The sequence below is a fragment of the Neovison vison genome, chromosome 6, assembly GCF_020171115.1.
Source record: "Neovison vison isolate M4711 chromosome 6, ASM_NN_V1, whole genome shotgun sequence".
Classification (NCBI taxonomy): Eukaryota; Metazoa; Chordata; class Mammalia; order Carnivora; family Mustelidae; genus Neogale; species Neogale vison.
In genome coordinates, this window is record NC_058096.1 from 201,421,265 (window position 1) to 201,437,497 (window position 16,233).

Here is a 16,233-nt window from a genome sequence, read left to right on the forward strand (position 1 = left end):
GAATCGGTTACCTGCAAGTCTGCGTCAAATTCATGTTTCAGGTGTGCCTCTTCTGCAGCCTCCACAAGACGCTGAAAAGAGAGAAGGCAACACGGAAGATCAGAACTGTGGCCCGGACCCCTTGCCAACGATGTGAAAAGACGGATTATTTCTCCATTGCCCCAAGATGACAGACTGTGTCACGGCACGCGCACTGTGACTTGGAGCCTTTGTGCCCACGAAACTGAGAAAAGCAACATCAGTGTCCAAATCTGGTTTTTGCCTTCATCGTTCAACCAGCGTTTTTCCAGTATGGTATGTGTGTATACATGCACACAAATTCTGCATCCATTTTCATAGCAATTTGTAACAATTCAAAGACACTGGCCCTTGAGGCCCCATATGTGGATGCTGAAATCAACCTAGAAGAGTGTCTTCCTTAGGTACAGAAGGCTCTCGGTCAGGATTCATTAAATTAAGCCCAACACTAAGTGGGCTAACTTTCTTCCCCTTTGGTTTGGGAAACACTGCTTATGTGAATTCCCTCAATCATTCAAAGCAGTTCTTTCTGTATCCAGTTCTAGGGTGTAATTATCAGCCAACAATTATTTGAATTTATGGCACCTCAATGCCATTTGACAATCTGCATTCCAATAAGAAAATTGCTGAAATTAAATCAATAAGCAGTACCCATAAATACACAACTCTTGTTATTCTTCTTAGCCAAATAAATTCAACCAATCCATATTCTTATGAAAGCACTTTCATAAAATTCCATTTAAAGGCCATTAGTCACCTGTCGAAATCATTTTTACTTTGATTTGAATTTGCCAACATTAAGTTGAAAACATAGGCTAGAGAATATGGAAGAAAACTCATTTAGTGAGATAATAGCTTACTGAAATTTCATCGAACTAAAAGCAAAACCTTCAGATCCAGGTAAAAATTCAGCCGTTTCCATTTTTCTCCTGGTTACTCTTGTAGTCTAGGCTATCTTTAACTTGTTTTTCATTGACATAATACAGACCTGAGTTTAATCTAAGGTCATGTTTGAAACATGATGACATGGGTACTCATCATCTCTAAATGATTACAAATCAACAGACAAATGTTCCATGAATAATTACTAAATTGGAGATGAGAATGAAGAGGTTGAAATATATGTGGGTAACATTAATACACCAATACAGACCATTAAATTTTCTCTCTCCATAGAACATACAGAGAAAGAGAGAGGCCAGCCAGGACAGTGCTGCCCACAAACAGGAATCAGGGAGGGGTAGCAAATCTGGGTTTCCCACACTTCCTTCAGGTGGTCGGGAAGAGATTTTCCCTTCTCTGGTCAATCAAAGAACAGACCCCAGGAGAACATTACAGGTTCAGAGCCAGAAGACCCAGTTCTAATTCTAGCCTAGATGCAACCCACTACATCTTAGGCAAGCCCCTTCCCCTCTCAGGCCTCAGTTTCTTCATCTGAAACCGCTGAAACAGTGACCCTAGAGTAGTGCTTCTCTGAGGGCTGTCCCCTTCCAGAAGCAGTGGTTTCATCTGTGAACATGTTGCAAATGAGTGTTCTCAAGCCCCATCCCATCTTACAGAATCAGAAGCCCTTGCAGTGGGCCCAGCAATCTGCTTTAACAAGCCCTCCAGGGGATTCAGAAGCCACTAAAGTTTGAGAACCGGTGGCAAAAAAAACAGCCGCCCTCATCCTAGAGCTGAACTCATTCCTGCTGCCTTGATTAATGATATCCCCCAGCCCTCCAAGGCTTTTCAACTTTCATTCGTCTTTTTAAAATCTGGGTATATAAGTATCTTCACTAGAAGACATTAAATGCTTTCTAGAAGAGAAGCATACCACGGAGAGGATGAGAAACAGGGAAAAGGAAAAATAAGGAGACACAGTCTATGTAGATTGGATCCGCTGACTCCAAGCTTTCATTGGGTCACAGTCTTCCTAGAGTCATCCTCAATAATGGCGTTTGCAGCCTCCTGGGATCACATGATCCAATCGGCAAATGGATCCAGGTGGACCTTGACAGATGAGCAACTGACAGTGGTGCAAGGAACCTACGTATTTCTGAGAGCTTATTCCCTTCATCTTTGTAACAGATTTAGAATGTTGATGTATGTGTCACGAAATCAGTTACATACTGAGGTTTACAGAATGGTTATAAATATTATACACGTCTGGACACTTACATTATCAAAAAAAGTCATGTCAGATATATTTAAAAGTCATATATATTTTAGATAGTTACCTAAACACACAGAGGTTGCTGTTTCGGGGTGTCTGAGTACTCTGAAAACCCAGAGAAGGAATGGGGATGACATGTACAAACAATTGAGAGATAAGAAGAGGATAAAACTTCAGGATGACCAAGACAGATAGTATTGGAAGAAGTGAACAGTTGGAAATGAGGGAAACAATGAAGCAGCATAACATCAAGAAATAAGAGAACAAGATGGAAATAATAGGTAGTTGAAATTATCATGAAATAGCACAGCACGATATGTATCTCGTGTATCTAGAAAAATGCACTTCATTTGCCTTTGTGTGTATATATGTATATGCATATCATATACACCATACAAAATTCACATATAACATAACATGAAATGTATTTCAACCACTGTAATACACGTCATGGTGTTAGGAGTTAGTTAGAGGGTTAGGTGGTTAGATAGTCAGGGCCAGCATCCCCGACAAGAAAATATGAGATCACGACAGCTAAGAGAAAATAGCACTGACATCCTGTTCTGCAGCTTAGACAAGACCACAGTGACAAAACCTCCTAAAATAAGACAATTAGTGGGCGCCTGGGTGGCTCAGTGGGTTAAACTGCTGCCTTCGGCTCAGGTCATGATCTCAGGGTCCTGGGATCGAGTCCCGCATCCGGCTCTCTGCTCAGCAGGGAGCCTGCTTCCTCCTCTCTCTCTCTCTGCCTACCTCTCTGCCTACTTGTAATCTCTCTCTGTCAAATAAATAAATAAAATCTTTTAAAAAAATAAGACAATTAACTACAAAAGCATTTGTCAATATCAAAGCAAGGGGCAGTTAAGACCTAAACCCCCAGACGTGATCCAAAAAAGACCATCAGCATGTGGACATGAACCTAATAGGTAGACAGATACATGACCAAAGCCCTGATCGGCACAACTCAGCACACCCTGATTGCTTAAGAAAGTTCTGCAAAAGAGCTGGTATAAACCCTAAACTTAGAAACTCTGACGCAACCCACTCAGGTCTCCCTCCCTCTCCAGAATCTTTGTACTCGGCTCAATAAACCCACTCAGGTCTCCCTCCTTTGTACGCTTTTGTACTCTTGCTCAATAAACTTTGCTTTGCTGCCCACCACTCTTCATCTGGTCTACGTCTTCGTTCTTCAAAGCAGTGGGACCAAGAACCTGGGCACCAAGGGGACACAAATCCTGTAACAATGGGGCACAAGAAGGTAATATATTGAAAATAATTCAATACCATTGCACTAACTACTAAGATCAGCCAGAACCCTGTTTTCTGTGTGGAGCAGTGGGTACCCTGCTAGCCAGCTAGCCAACTTTTATTATGTTCATTCTCAAGTTAAATTTGCCACATGCTTTTTTTAAATTTTAACTTGATTTAATTCATATGTGGGTTTTTTTGTTTCCACGAAGATATTTTCCCATCAAGCTTACTACAAAGCCTTAAGAAATAAGATTCAAAAAAAGATGGTCCGCCGGCAGCAATACGTACTAGTTATCTCATGTAAAGGAAGGAAGTACTCTGGAGTAGGGCTCTTTGAAAGGATTCACACTTGCTGCAATGGACCACGGGGCTATCCCAATCTGCCCTGTGATGCTGCCAGAAGACAGGCCCACATTTTATGGGGAAATTCGGGGGCAAATCCCCCAAAACAAGTGCATCTCTGGTGCACAACAGTAATGACAAACAGCACATCAAGATCTGTACCCCAATGGGAAAGAATGAAGGGCAGATGCTCTTCTGAAATATTCTTAAAAAGATACACGAGTAAAAAGAAATGTTATTTTTTTAAACAATTTTATTTATTTATTAGACAGACAGAGATCACAAGTACAGTGAGGCAGGCAGAGAGAGAGGAGGAAGCAGGCTCCCTGCTGAGCAGAGAGCCCCATGTGGGGCTTGATACCAGGACCCTGGGTTCATGACCTAAACTGAAGGCAGAGGCTTTAACCCACTGAGCCACCCAGGTGCGATTTAAGAAATGCGATTTAAGAAGGATATCATGTGCTATCAATTTATCTAAAACAGAGTCCTGAGGACAGAAATTCCTACTGTTGATAAAATGAAAATAAATTGAATCACCATTTAAAAGTCAAGACCCCTCAACTTCCACCTCTGACGTTTGCCAGCAGAAAAGAACAGCCTCTCATCTCTCCTTCCTGAGCAAATACCCTTATCATCTAAGTCAAATTAAGTACGTTTTAAAAATAAGTTTGATTACCACTTGCAGGTAAGGAAAATCAATTAAAATTTGCTAATATTTTAGTTATTATATAAGGAACCACTGAGCCCGAGGGAAACTGTTCCTCAATTATACCTATTGGAAAGGCAGTGTGCTTTTAATAATAATAAGTTAATTTTCTTTTGTATGAATTCTCCTTTCGGATCTGCAGATGGGATTATAGAATTGTGAATGTGGTTTTTAATTAAAACTGAACACTGGAAATAAAAATGGTTTTGAAGACTAGCATTCAAAACTGAGCTCTAAGGCAAGGAAACAGCAGTGTTGTCCACAGATCCTCCCCACTCTGATGCCAGAGCTATCCGTCACTCAACAAAAATGATAACAGTGTACTAGAATATACATCCTGGCTTTGGAACAAAGCATCTATGAGCCAAAAAGTTGCAGTTCATGAGTTGATGTATGTTTCAGCGACTTTTAATATTTCCAAATAACTCTTCCCTTTTAGTGAAATAAACACAAACAAAACTATCTTTATAAATAAGAAATGCTAGAAGCCATGGACCATGGACACTATTTATAGCCATGGTGAAGGCAAAACTGCCAAGGGGAATAGTGGGATATTAAAGCATTTCATTTAAGATCACATCTTATTTCTTGTTAGAATGACCCACGTATAATCAGTACGATGCTACAGAATGCAGTCTCCTGTCTCCTCCCCCAAAAACACTTAAATCAAGACTACAGCTAAAGACATCGTAGAGGTCAAGCTTTCCATCATGGTTCAGGAGGGGGAAAATGGGACACCAAGTCACAGTATAAATTAGATCAGAAAAAGAAAACGATTTTGTTTGTCCTACTTGTATTTTATTTTATTTTTTATTATTATTTCTTTATTCCTGATCATGTCGGCTTAACAGAAGAAAAGAAAGAAAGGATGGTACAGTGAGGGGATGGGTGAAAGTAACAGAAAATGTGATATGCAACAAAATAACCTACTACTAGACTCCTACTAATTCTATCAGAATGAACAAATTATGTACAAGTGAAAAAAGTTTCTTAATAAGAAAGGGGAAAAGGCGGGGAAGGGAGCAATTACAGACGAAAATCCTTAAAGCAAAACAGAAATATAAAAACCATATGGAGCAGGAAAGAAAAACGTTATTTTTATTTCTCATGTTAAAACTAAAAAGCTTTGGCTTGTAATTGCTGTTATAATGGGATATTGGAATTTAACAAAGATTTCAAAGTACTTAATACATTTTGTGGTTTTCATTTAACGTTTTGCAACAACACATTTAATAATCAGGTCAGCATTTTTACTGCCATTTTTTTTCTGGAATGAATACATAATTCTTTCTCCCCCCCCCCAAAAAAAAAGCGGGGGGGGGGGGTTAAGCTCAACTGAGGTGATTCTAAGGAAAATCCATAACCATTAACATGGCTTTGGGTTGCACCAATGGTTCACTCGGAGCTAATGATTGAATTGTCAAAAATATCAGAGAAATCACATGAGTCTTTTTTCAAATCTAGCAAGCACTAAACAGTGTAGAAGAACAACCAAATAGATCAATCAAGAGTGATAATTGAGGTCACAACCATACCCAGTGTGGCACGATTCATCTTTTCCTTACACTAAATTCACCAGCCTTTGCTTAAAGGGCTGCAGTTTGATGGAGGACGAGTTACACCTTCTGCCCAGCAGTGTGTGCCTGGGGTTAATGCTATCCTAGCACCCTGTTATGTGGCAGGGTTTGAACGCAACATGTTGACCATCTACAGGAGTGAGGGCAGAGGAGACCCTGGTTGTCTCTGCATCCCAGATTTCAAACTCAATTGATCCCAGAAATAAAACGAAAAATCTCTATCCTCATTAAAATGCTGCCAGCACATAAAAAGATGTCTCTGGGAATCTGGACAAAATGAGATTGATTTGTTCCCAGGGCTAATTTCAAACACTCCTTTCTTATATGAAGGGTCAGAAACCAACAGTTTGTGAACCATTGGGCGGGGGGGGGGGGACGGGAAGAGGAGGATGTTCAAATTTACATTTCCATTCCTTCTGCATGGAAATCCCTTCCCATTTGTTCTCAAGAGATTATTTGTATTACTCTGTGTAGATTCATCTTTGCTGCTTTTGTAGCTGGAACACTCAGATCACTATTTTCCAAAACGTGGGACTTGAACCACCAGGGAGCCATGAGGCAACATGAAGCTTTGCAGAAGGGTAAGAGTCACACACAAGGGAAAGAGTGATTTCATCATAAAGGGGCAAATGACAAAGAATGCTGGCAGTAAGCTAGGATGCTTCCCAAAAGGAAGTGACATCAAAGTTGTGCTGCTAAGGAGAACAGAAGGCTCTTGCAGAACAAGGAAAGGTGTTGAGCCAGTGTTCCAGCCCATGGGAACATTGCAAACAAACTTCTGGCGGCAAGAAAATGTTAGAGAAACAAGCAGATCTCAGAGACCTAGACAGAGGACCACATCAACCAAGGACCAGCAGGCAAGAAGCCAGGGCAAAAGTCAAGAACCTGGAAAGATGGACACAATTAAACAGGGAACTCTTTTCCATCCCACCATGGAACCCTGAAATCCACAGAGTCCTATCTGAGAGCTTCCTAATATTCAGTAATCCTTATTGATACAAATGTTTTTACTTTTCAGTTCCGATAGAAATGACACATATAAATCACCAACTATCAAGACGATCATTTCTTTAGAGAAAAACAGCTTTTAAGGAGCCTTCATTATTTCTTTGTTCCTGTAGAAGAAATAAGCTTTGTTGCACACCAATGAACATTTTGTATAAAATGACCTTCTGCCTGAAAGCTGCAAAGATTGCTTCTGCTTTCAAAACGGCAAACATTTCAAAGTGGATTATAAAAGCTAATCTATAAAGTTTCCAGAGAAAGCAGGTAACGGAACAAAAGAGCAAACACATCCAGCCAGTACCTGGGGCTCTCTCCCCTTCCTTCACTCCTCCCCCTTCCCCCGCTCCTTCAGGTTACCAAAGCCCACATCAGACTTTTACAAGACAAAATAAGCCTAGAGCTTACATCAGAAGACAGGATCAGAATGAATAACAAACTATCTTTGTTTCCACGAGAGATAGCTATTATCAATTTGAGGCTGATTAAATCAGTGCCTGTTATCAACAGGAATGGTCAATTTCCAAACCAAAGCCACCTCATTCTACAGCTAAGGCTACATTTGCCCAAGTGCAACCCGTGCAAAGCTACTGCAGATGGAAAGAACCAAAGTTTGCTCCAGGGGCTGCCCGAGGACCACGAAGTCTGGCGGGGAGCAAGGAAGAGAAGACAAGATCTTTTCCAAAAAATCCCACAGTTGATGGCATGGGCTCCCGCTCATGTAGCCTTCTTGGGAATGGCTTCGTTGAATAACAGAATCAAGTCTACTGAACCATAAAGCTTAAAAAGTCCTCTCAGGACGCTTCAGCTGGGGGAGAATAACTGGGCGATTTCCTTCCTGGGCCATGGAACTGTCATTAACTTCTTGAAAGGATAGTCCAGGATGAATGGGACTATGTCAGCTTGAAGATAGACATTTGTTTTCCACAAAAGAAATCACCTATCCATGAAGGCTCTGACGGCGGTGAATAAAATTCTGTTCCAGCCCTTAATTACATCTTTTCCAGGACTTACTCAGAAGTGTGGCCTGGAACCCCCACTGGTAGAGCACAGAAGGTACCATCCAGCTAGCTAAGGGAGATAGGAACATCTATATAAGACACAGCCAAGGTAACAAGGTCTTGTGGTCAGTGCGAAAATCTGTCTTACAGAGTTTCTATTCTGAGTTGTCAACCACCTCTGTTCAACTTAGTTTAATAAGTATTTGATAATAACCCATTAAGTAATCAGAATGGCACCAAGAACTGAGTGGGACACCAAGCAATAACTTAGTCCTGACCCTGCAGAAAGCTTTTGGTCCAGTAGAATGAAAATGGGTCTCAGAGCCTAAGAACAAGAGTTTGAATCTAGATCATCCTACCCACTAGCTGCTTGATCTGGGGAAAACCACTTCTCTAAGCCTCAGCTTTCTTATCTGAGGCACCAAAATAATACCCTCTTTGCTCTCGACTTCAAGATGAGGATGTAGACACAAATTATTTCCTAAAGAATTCTGCACAGGTGCAAGAAATTATTATGATGGGGCAGGGGGAGACAAAAGATGTTCAGGCATAACATGGCTTGATTGTAACAAGGACAGCTCACAAAGCCTATGCCTCCCACGGTTGGTGCTCACGTGGGGGGAACTTGGAACAGCTCCCCAAGATCACAGTTACAGGAAGGTTATATGAACGCTAATTCTGCTGCCAAGGAAAGGACTCCAAGATCTCATGTTCACAAACACAAGGATGTGTGTGCACCTGCTCCATGACTGGTTTTCAGAATCCACCAGCCTTTTCCAGCTTCAGCACCAAAATCTGTGATCAGTGAGACTGAAAAATGGAACGAAGCCAGGTTCTTCAGCGAAAGGTTGGACTGATGTCCTCAGAATGGCACAAACACAGAAATTAAGCTGTTTGCCAAAGCAGCCTCCTTTGACGGATGGCACCTGAGAGATGGAATAGACCAGTGAGTACGGCAGGCAACTCCCAACCCCTGTACCCCAACCACAGCCAGAGGAGGGAAATCCTCTCTCTCCTTCAAAGTGGAAGAACACAGAGCAATTTCCAAGTCCATTCAGACTTTACCTTCTCCAGACGGATTTCTACATACATCTGATGCATGAAAACGCTATTCTAATTCTTTTTTTTATTCTTTCTTTCTAACCATCCACCCAAGTGGTTAAAGGCAACTCCAGCTGGGGGTCGGGAGGCAACATATTTTGGTCCAGAGAACAGGATCTGGAGTCAGACAAGTCCTACCACCTACATGGCTGCCAGAAGGAGCTTTTAAGAATAATTTTGATGGTGTCCTTCCTCTGTTGAAACCCTCTGATGACTGATCACTCGTGACCATGACTCACAGGCTCTTCACGATTTGGTCCTGCGTGCTCCAAGGCTCCCTCCTGCCCGGGCCCCAGACTTCCAGCCATCTGTCTAACTCCAAACCACCAGACTCATCTCTGCCTGCACCTTTCCTGTATTCTTGGCCAGTGACGTTCTCCCAGGTCCCCGAATATTTGCCTCCTCTTCCTTGTCATTCTTGCTGCAGGTCCAATGACCCCTCCTCGGGGTCACCATCACCATCCCACCTCCCACAGAATGGTGACATGCTTTGGTCTTTAAAAACAGGACCGAGGCACAAGGCCAGTGCTCAAAACACAGCCATGGCACAAATGAAAAACGATCTCTTATTCACCCTACTATGTGCCAGCCACAGTGTTTAGCTGGGAATATAAAATTTACAAGATGCATCTCCTTCCTTCGAGGACATTATAGTCTAGCAAAGGAGACAAAGGAATAGGCAACCACACTCGATGTGATAAAGGCTCCAAGAGGAGGAAACCCACTGAGGGGATCAATTGGACTAGGTTTAAGAGGTACAAGGTACAAGGAGGCTTCTCGTCTATGTTGAGACCTAAAGGATAAGAACCAGCCCAGACAACAGGAAGGTCCTTCCAGGACGAAGACACCACACGTACAAAGACCCTAGAGCAAAAGAGAACATGACATTCAGGCAACCACAAGGAATTCAGTATAGGGGCACATGCAGTATAGAGGCACATGCATGGAGGGCGGTAGCACAAAAGGAAGCTGGAGAGTTTTAATATTATTGAAGTTATCCAGATTTTTTAAAAACTTTTTCAGAGGGTGATCCAAGGCAATAAAGAGAAAGATGATACAAAAGGCACATTAAAGCTATTTAGGAAAGAAATCTGTAAGACTCAGAGGCCAACAGGACAGAGAGAAGGAGTTGGACAGAGTCATGGTAACTCGCTTAGGACTGTGAACCACTACCTAGTACCACCAGGAATCCAAGGAATGGTCAGAAAGGGATTCGGAGCTCAGGAGGAACATTCGGGGAAAGGAGGGTAGCAGGTGCTGCAAAAGCTCACAGTAACACCAAGGAATGTAAAGACGGAAAATCTCCTGGGTAAGGATATGTGTTGGATGACACCTATAAGCAACCCCTTCTATGGCAGGGTCCAGAAGCCTGAAAACTACATGTTTGAGAATCCCTTGCCCGCAGGGCTTCAGATTAGATCCTGGAGAGACCAGGGAGGCAAAGAGGGAGACGCCAATATTCTCCAACTGAAGCTACGGCCAGGTGGGTGGGCACTGGTAAATGACACTTGTCTTTGGCTGGACTCATCCAATGCCCTCCTGAGGACCACCCACGGAGTCTACAGAGGCTAAGGCTGGGGGTGGTTCTCCCTGGGACCACGGCACTTCCTGACTCCACGCACTTGGACAGCAGCTTCCCTGGCCTCACGCCCACGGTTCCTCCAACTATCAGGTGAGCTTTTCATTCCCTCTATTAGTCCTTGCCTACTTGAATACCTAAAAGTTTTTTGACTTTTCTGACCAAACCTGAATGAGCGAACTAGAGGAAGACTGCATAAGAACCATTTCATAGCAGAGGTAGGGGCAAGGGACAACGTGCAGAGAGCAGAAAAGTGGGAAGGACAGGAGTTTGGGAGAAAAAAACCAGACTCTTTGTATCAAAATACTAAGAAGGAAGGAAGAAAGGAAGGGAAGGAGGAGAGAAAAGAAGGAAAGAGGGAGGGAGGAGAGATTTGGGCATAGCACGAAGGGAATGCAGGGGGAAGGAAGGCTTTAGGACAAAAACATGCTTATTGCAAAAAAAAAAAAAAGTAATAATAACTGTCCTGGGAAGCTCCCTGAAGGCCTACTCAGCTCCAGGAGCTCTAGGATCCTTTCCAGGGACCAGCCATTGGGCCCAGGGCTCCAATTCAAAGGTCCTTAAACTTAAGACTTTCTAGTTTATCTCCTAAGGAGATTACGGGTCACAGAAAAACCACTGGCCTGGAGGGCAAAGGCTATTTCTTGCCATCCCCCTCCTGGACCACATAGCCTATGGGACATCACAACTTTTTTTTGCTGTATCCTTTATTTTCTTGGGAAGAGCTCAACTATACTGTATAGGTACTCTTTGTTAAAAAGCCATAATTTGTTCAAAGTAAATATTTAAAACATACCACAACTTGAACTACGCTTTGTCATTTCTTTACTTCCTAACATACTGGGCGCCTTGAGGGAAAAAAGAATCCAAATGGCCTGGGTCATCCTTGACTTTTGGAGGACCTTGGGAAACAGGGCCAAGCTGGCTTTTACTCCTCTCCGCTAAAGTAAACCACATGTACTTATGTGGGAAGCTTATTCCAAATGAAATCAAGAATGATGTGAAAAATAAAACTAATCCCATGATCCTAGGCCCCAAACATTTTACACAAGCCCCCTGCCTTCCATCAATGTCTTCAGGAGAGGCCGTCCTCCCACAACACAGAAATACCTGATGCCAATATTCTGAACCTCGCCCAATACTTGCAAGAAGAGGACAGCTCCAACTCAAAATGTGGGGTGGCAGGGGACCCGCCCTGTGGCACGATACTGTGTGTGTGAGCATTTGAGTCTACGGGGAGCTGAACAACCAAGGGACTGGGTTCGGAACAGAATGTGTGTACCTTTAGCTCATTTTCTGTTATTTTCCCCTTCTAACTCTCCTTATGTTCATTTGTGTTCAAGAAATGACATTTTCGCCCTCCAGAACTGAACTTCACATTTTTTAAATTTCTAAGGATGAGATGCTAGCTTAAAAGATAAGCTGGCTCTCCCCCTTTTTAATACCCAGGTAATGAACTGAAATTACATACAAAGTTTGAATTTTTATGGGAAGTTATTCTTATCCTTTATTCTCTCTCAGTTTCAACTCTCTGCTCTGTCGACCCCTAATCATAACTTTATTTCAAAATGGCAAAGAACGAAGCAGATATAGAAACACGTGGTAGTGGTACAAGATTTGAAGATTTATTATTATTATTATTGATGAAGAAAAGACAGAACCCCTGAAGGACTAGGTCCATTTTACATAAAAGTACACCAGGACCAAAACCTTAAGTTCTCTCAATGTTTATTGTTCATGCAACACCTCATTTTTGTAAACCAAGTTTGCACTTGACATTCATCATGTTTTGCTCACACGTACACCCCTCCTCATCCCCAGCTCACATTCTTGTAACTTTCCAGTGCTCTCAAAGGACCAAACAGAATGGAGTCTTAGGTTGGGCACAATGCACTGACCACGCACCCCCCCCCCAATGTTCACCGTTCGTCTGCCTACTCCCCTTCTTTTACTGTGAAGGAGAGAAGGAGTAGGGTCAACCTTACCAAATTTCCACTTTGTGAATCAAAGGACATCAGCCATTCTAGAAAGCTGAAGTAAATTCAAAAAATATATTTGAGCTTCACTGGTTTTTAATTTCCCGTTAATATTCCAAAGGATGAAATGAGGTCAAGCAGATCAAGCAATCCTAGGAGATGCTAAGGGAATGGGCGGGATCAAGGTCCGCCTCTGGGCCAAACGTTACAGGTGTTTGTCCATTTCAGCTTTATCATAAGCCCTTGGGTCCTAGCACTTCCCCATTGCACCCATTGGGTATAGTCTCAGAGGCATGACGAGACCACCCCATATAGTGACCCAGCAGATGAGGTATAAGGTTAGGAATGGAACTCACGTGGTTGAATTTTACGAAGATTCAAACCATTGATGCCAACATGAATTCCCTCTGGAGTAACCTCCAAATGCCCTTGGAACCATGGCCAGGAGCAGCTGTCTCAACATCCTTCAGCAAAGACACAGCTAACAATCAAATAAACTGAGGCCAGGATGACTTGTCTGGACCTTGACTTTCAAGAGTATTTTGCTTTAAAACCAGGAGTAAAGAGAGGGCAAAGAGCTAAAACAGAGGAAATGGCATGTTCTCTTATCTTGAGCATCCTTATCAGAAAGCACTCCGGTCAGCTAGTTATCTGATAAGAGAAGAACAAACTGATTTTGGTTTCGACGTCCTCCTGTCCCACAAACATGGATGAAAATCAACTTTGAGGAAAAAAGATCATTGGCAGGCTGGTGGTGATGGTTGTGTACTATCTCTCACTGCTGAGTGGTCCCCCCTTTTGGGCCTGGAAACCACTCAGAGAACTTCCTGTCTCCATCACCATGGTGACAGGAGGTTGGCACAAGAGTGAGGACCGAACGTTTAGTTTTCGATGCGCTGGGAGAAGCAGAAAGCTTGGGTAGCAGCCACTCAGTGGTGCCCGTTAGGTGAAGACCAGTTCGCTCCCCAGGGGTGAGCTGCATGGAATTGGCTCTGTAGCAGGAGACCTGTCCATGGGGACACACTGCCGCAGCCAGGAGGCGTGGTCCCCACACCGCAGCACTCCGTGCCTTGTCAGCCGCATCGCAGTGAATCAATAGCCAGGATCTCTGCTTTCATGGGGCTTATGTTGGAGAGACATAGGAAGCAAGCAAGGAAACAAATGTATTAGATCACATCAGGTGAGAATAAGTATCCTAAAGATTATAAAACAAGGCAACGCAGTCAGGGGAGACAGCTGTATAGATGTGTGGAGTGGTCAGGAAAGGAATCCCTGCAAAGTTGATACCTGAAAAATAAGGAGGAAGCTAGAGGTCGTCTGAAAGAAGAACGTTCCAGGAAGAAGAGCAGCAGAACAGCGAGTGCAAAGGCCCTGAGGTGCTGGTTGCTAAAACCAAAAATAGGTCCATGAAACCATATCTAAAATTGCTGGGGCCAGGTATCCTATGCTAGTTCAGTTTATTTAGGTTTTTGAAAGAAAATGATGCTTACTTGGGGTGCCTGGGTGGCTCAATTGTTAAACATCTGCCTGCAGCTCTGGTCATGATCCCAGGGTCCTGGGATCAAGCCTCCCATTACAGTCCCGGCTCAGGGGGGACGTCTGCTTCTCCCTCTCCCATTTCCCCTGCTTGTGTTGCCACTCTCACTGTGTCTCTCTTTGTTAAATAAATAAATAAATAAATAAAATCTTTAAAAAAAAGAAAATGATGCATGCTTATTATCCATATTTATTATAAATCTTCAGTGAAAGCTGGAGCAGCACCCCATAATCAAAGATAAATATTTCTATAGTAAGATATGATTATTTACATTAAATAGAACAAAAATTTATTATACCTATCTATATGTCAGTTCAGATGAAGCTTTTCCACCAAATGAATAATGAAAAATTCTCAATTTTTGAAATGTTCTCGATTTCAAAATTGCAGTGTGAGATTGTGAACCTACTCAGGCTTGAAAAAAAAATTAAATTGATAAAAGGGTCTCGGTTTTCTGTTGTTAGCCATAAAGTTTTTCTTAGCCCTTGGCTCAACTATCACCTGGGCCAGCAAACCACAACATTAAATGAGTAAGGACAGATCAAATAAATGGGAATGGGAAGAGAGGTCTTATCGCCATGATGAAAATGCCCAGACAATGTGATGTGTGCATCAATCATCATGTTATGGTGATACATACACAGAACTTGGCAAATTTACTAAAATCACTGAGTTGTACACTGAAAACGGGTGAATCGTACTGGATGCCAATTAAACATCAATTAAGTTGTTAAGAAAAATATATCAATGGGAGAAACTGAAATGTGAACTAATGGTCTATTTTGCAAATGTAGAAACCCTCTTACATATTACACGATCCTATTTTCTCACATTAAACACGTGCCTAAGTAATGTAAAATAATACAGTCACTTCGGAAGACAATCTGGCAGTTCTCTTGAAAGGCTAAACATAGACTTGCCATATGGTTCAGTTAATCCACTCCTATGTAGGCACACAAGAAAAAGAACTAAGTCCACACAAAAGTTTATACACTACACATTCTTAGCCATGCTACTCATTAATAGCCAAAAATGTGGAAATAACCCAAATGTCCATCAAGCAATGAATGGATAAAAGGTGGTGTAGCCACATAATGGAATATTATTTGGCAATAAAAAGGGATGAAGTACTGCTTCGTGCCACTACAGAGAACAACCTTGGAAACATGCTAAATAAAGCAAATCGGTCACAAAAGACTGCGTATTATATAACTAAAGGTATTGGGTTTCTTTATGGGCTGATAAAAATGTTCTAAAATTGATAATGGAGATGATTGAACCTATAAATAAACTAAAATCTAAGGAATTATGCACTTTATAAATGGGCAAATTATACGGCATGTGAATTATATTTCAACAAAACTGTTGGCCCTCCCAAAAAAAGTTTTTTTAGTATACTAGGGTGGAATTAAATATGTATTGTTGTCTGATCTTCTTCAAAGCGTATAACAGCCCCTTGGCACCTGTCACGTTAAGCGAGAACAACCTGTCAATCACCATCAACAGAGGGAAAGTTCTCATCCTGGGCAAGTCTGCAGAGAGATGTCAATCTCCTTTAAAGACTTACGTATTTACTTGGTTCTTAATTAGGATCTTTTATATGTCTTAACACAACAACCCATTTCCGATTAACTAGCTAAATTACTACCACTTGCAATAAGCGTGACAAGAAACACTAAATAAATATTATTCAGATAAAAAGTAAGTTAAATATATTAAAACGATCCTTAGACATGCACTGTTTTGAACATTCAACCCCTGGTGTCTAGGAATTACAGCTTTGATGCCATCTAGCAGAATTCTAAGGTCGATCCAGAGCCAACCCACAAATAGCACTAATTAAAAATTTTCTCACTTCTTGGGAAAGAAAACACCAAATGGAGGAAAAGATCATAGGTTAGTAATAATGTTTTGGAAGGCTTATAATAATTTTTTACTGTTTATTTATATCCCACCTCATTCCAAAAAGATTTTCTTGTTTTTACGCT

General features: G+C 41.9%; 1 protein-coding gene across 3 annotated transcripts in view; it reads right to left on the minus strand.

Moving 5' to 3' along the window:
- Window positions 1-16,233, minus strand: part of CACNA2D3 (calcium voltage-gated channel auxiliary subunit alpha2delta 3) — an 863,447-nt gene that overhangs the window by 615,717 nt on the left and 231,497 nt on the right. For all 3 annotated transcript variants that reach the window (XM_044253365.1, XM_044253364.1, XM_044253363.1), the window contains one exon: window positions 12-71. In XM_044253365.1, coding sequence (XP_044109300.1) covers window positions 12-71 — 60 coding nt within the window. The remainder of the gene's footprint in view (window positions 1-11; window positions 72-16,233) is intronic.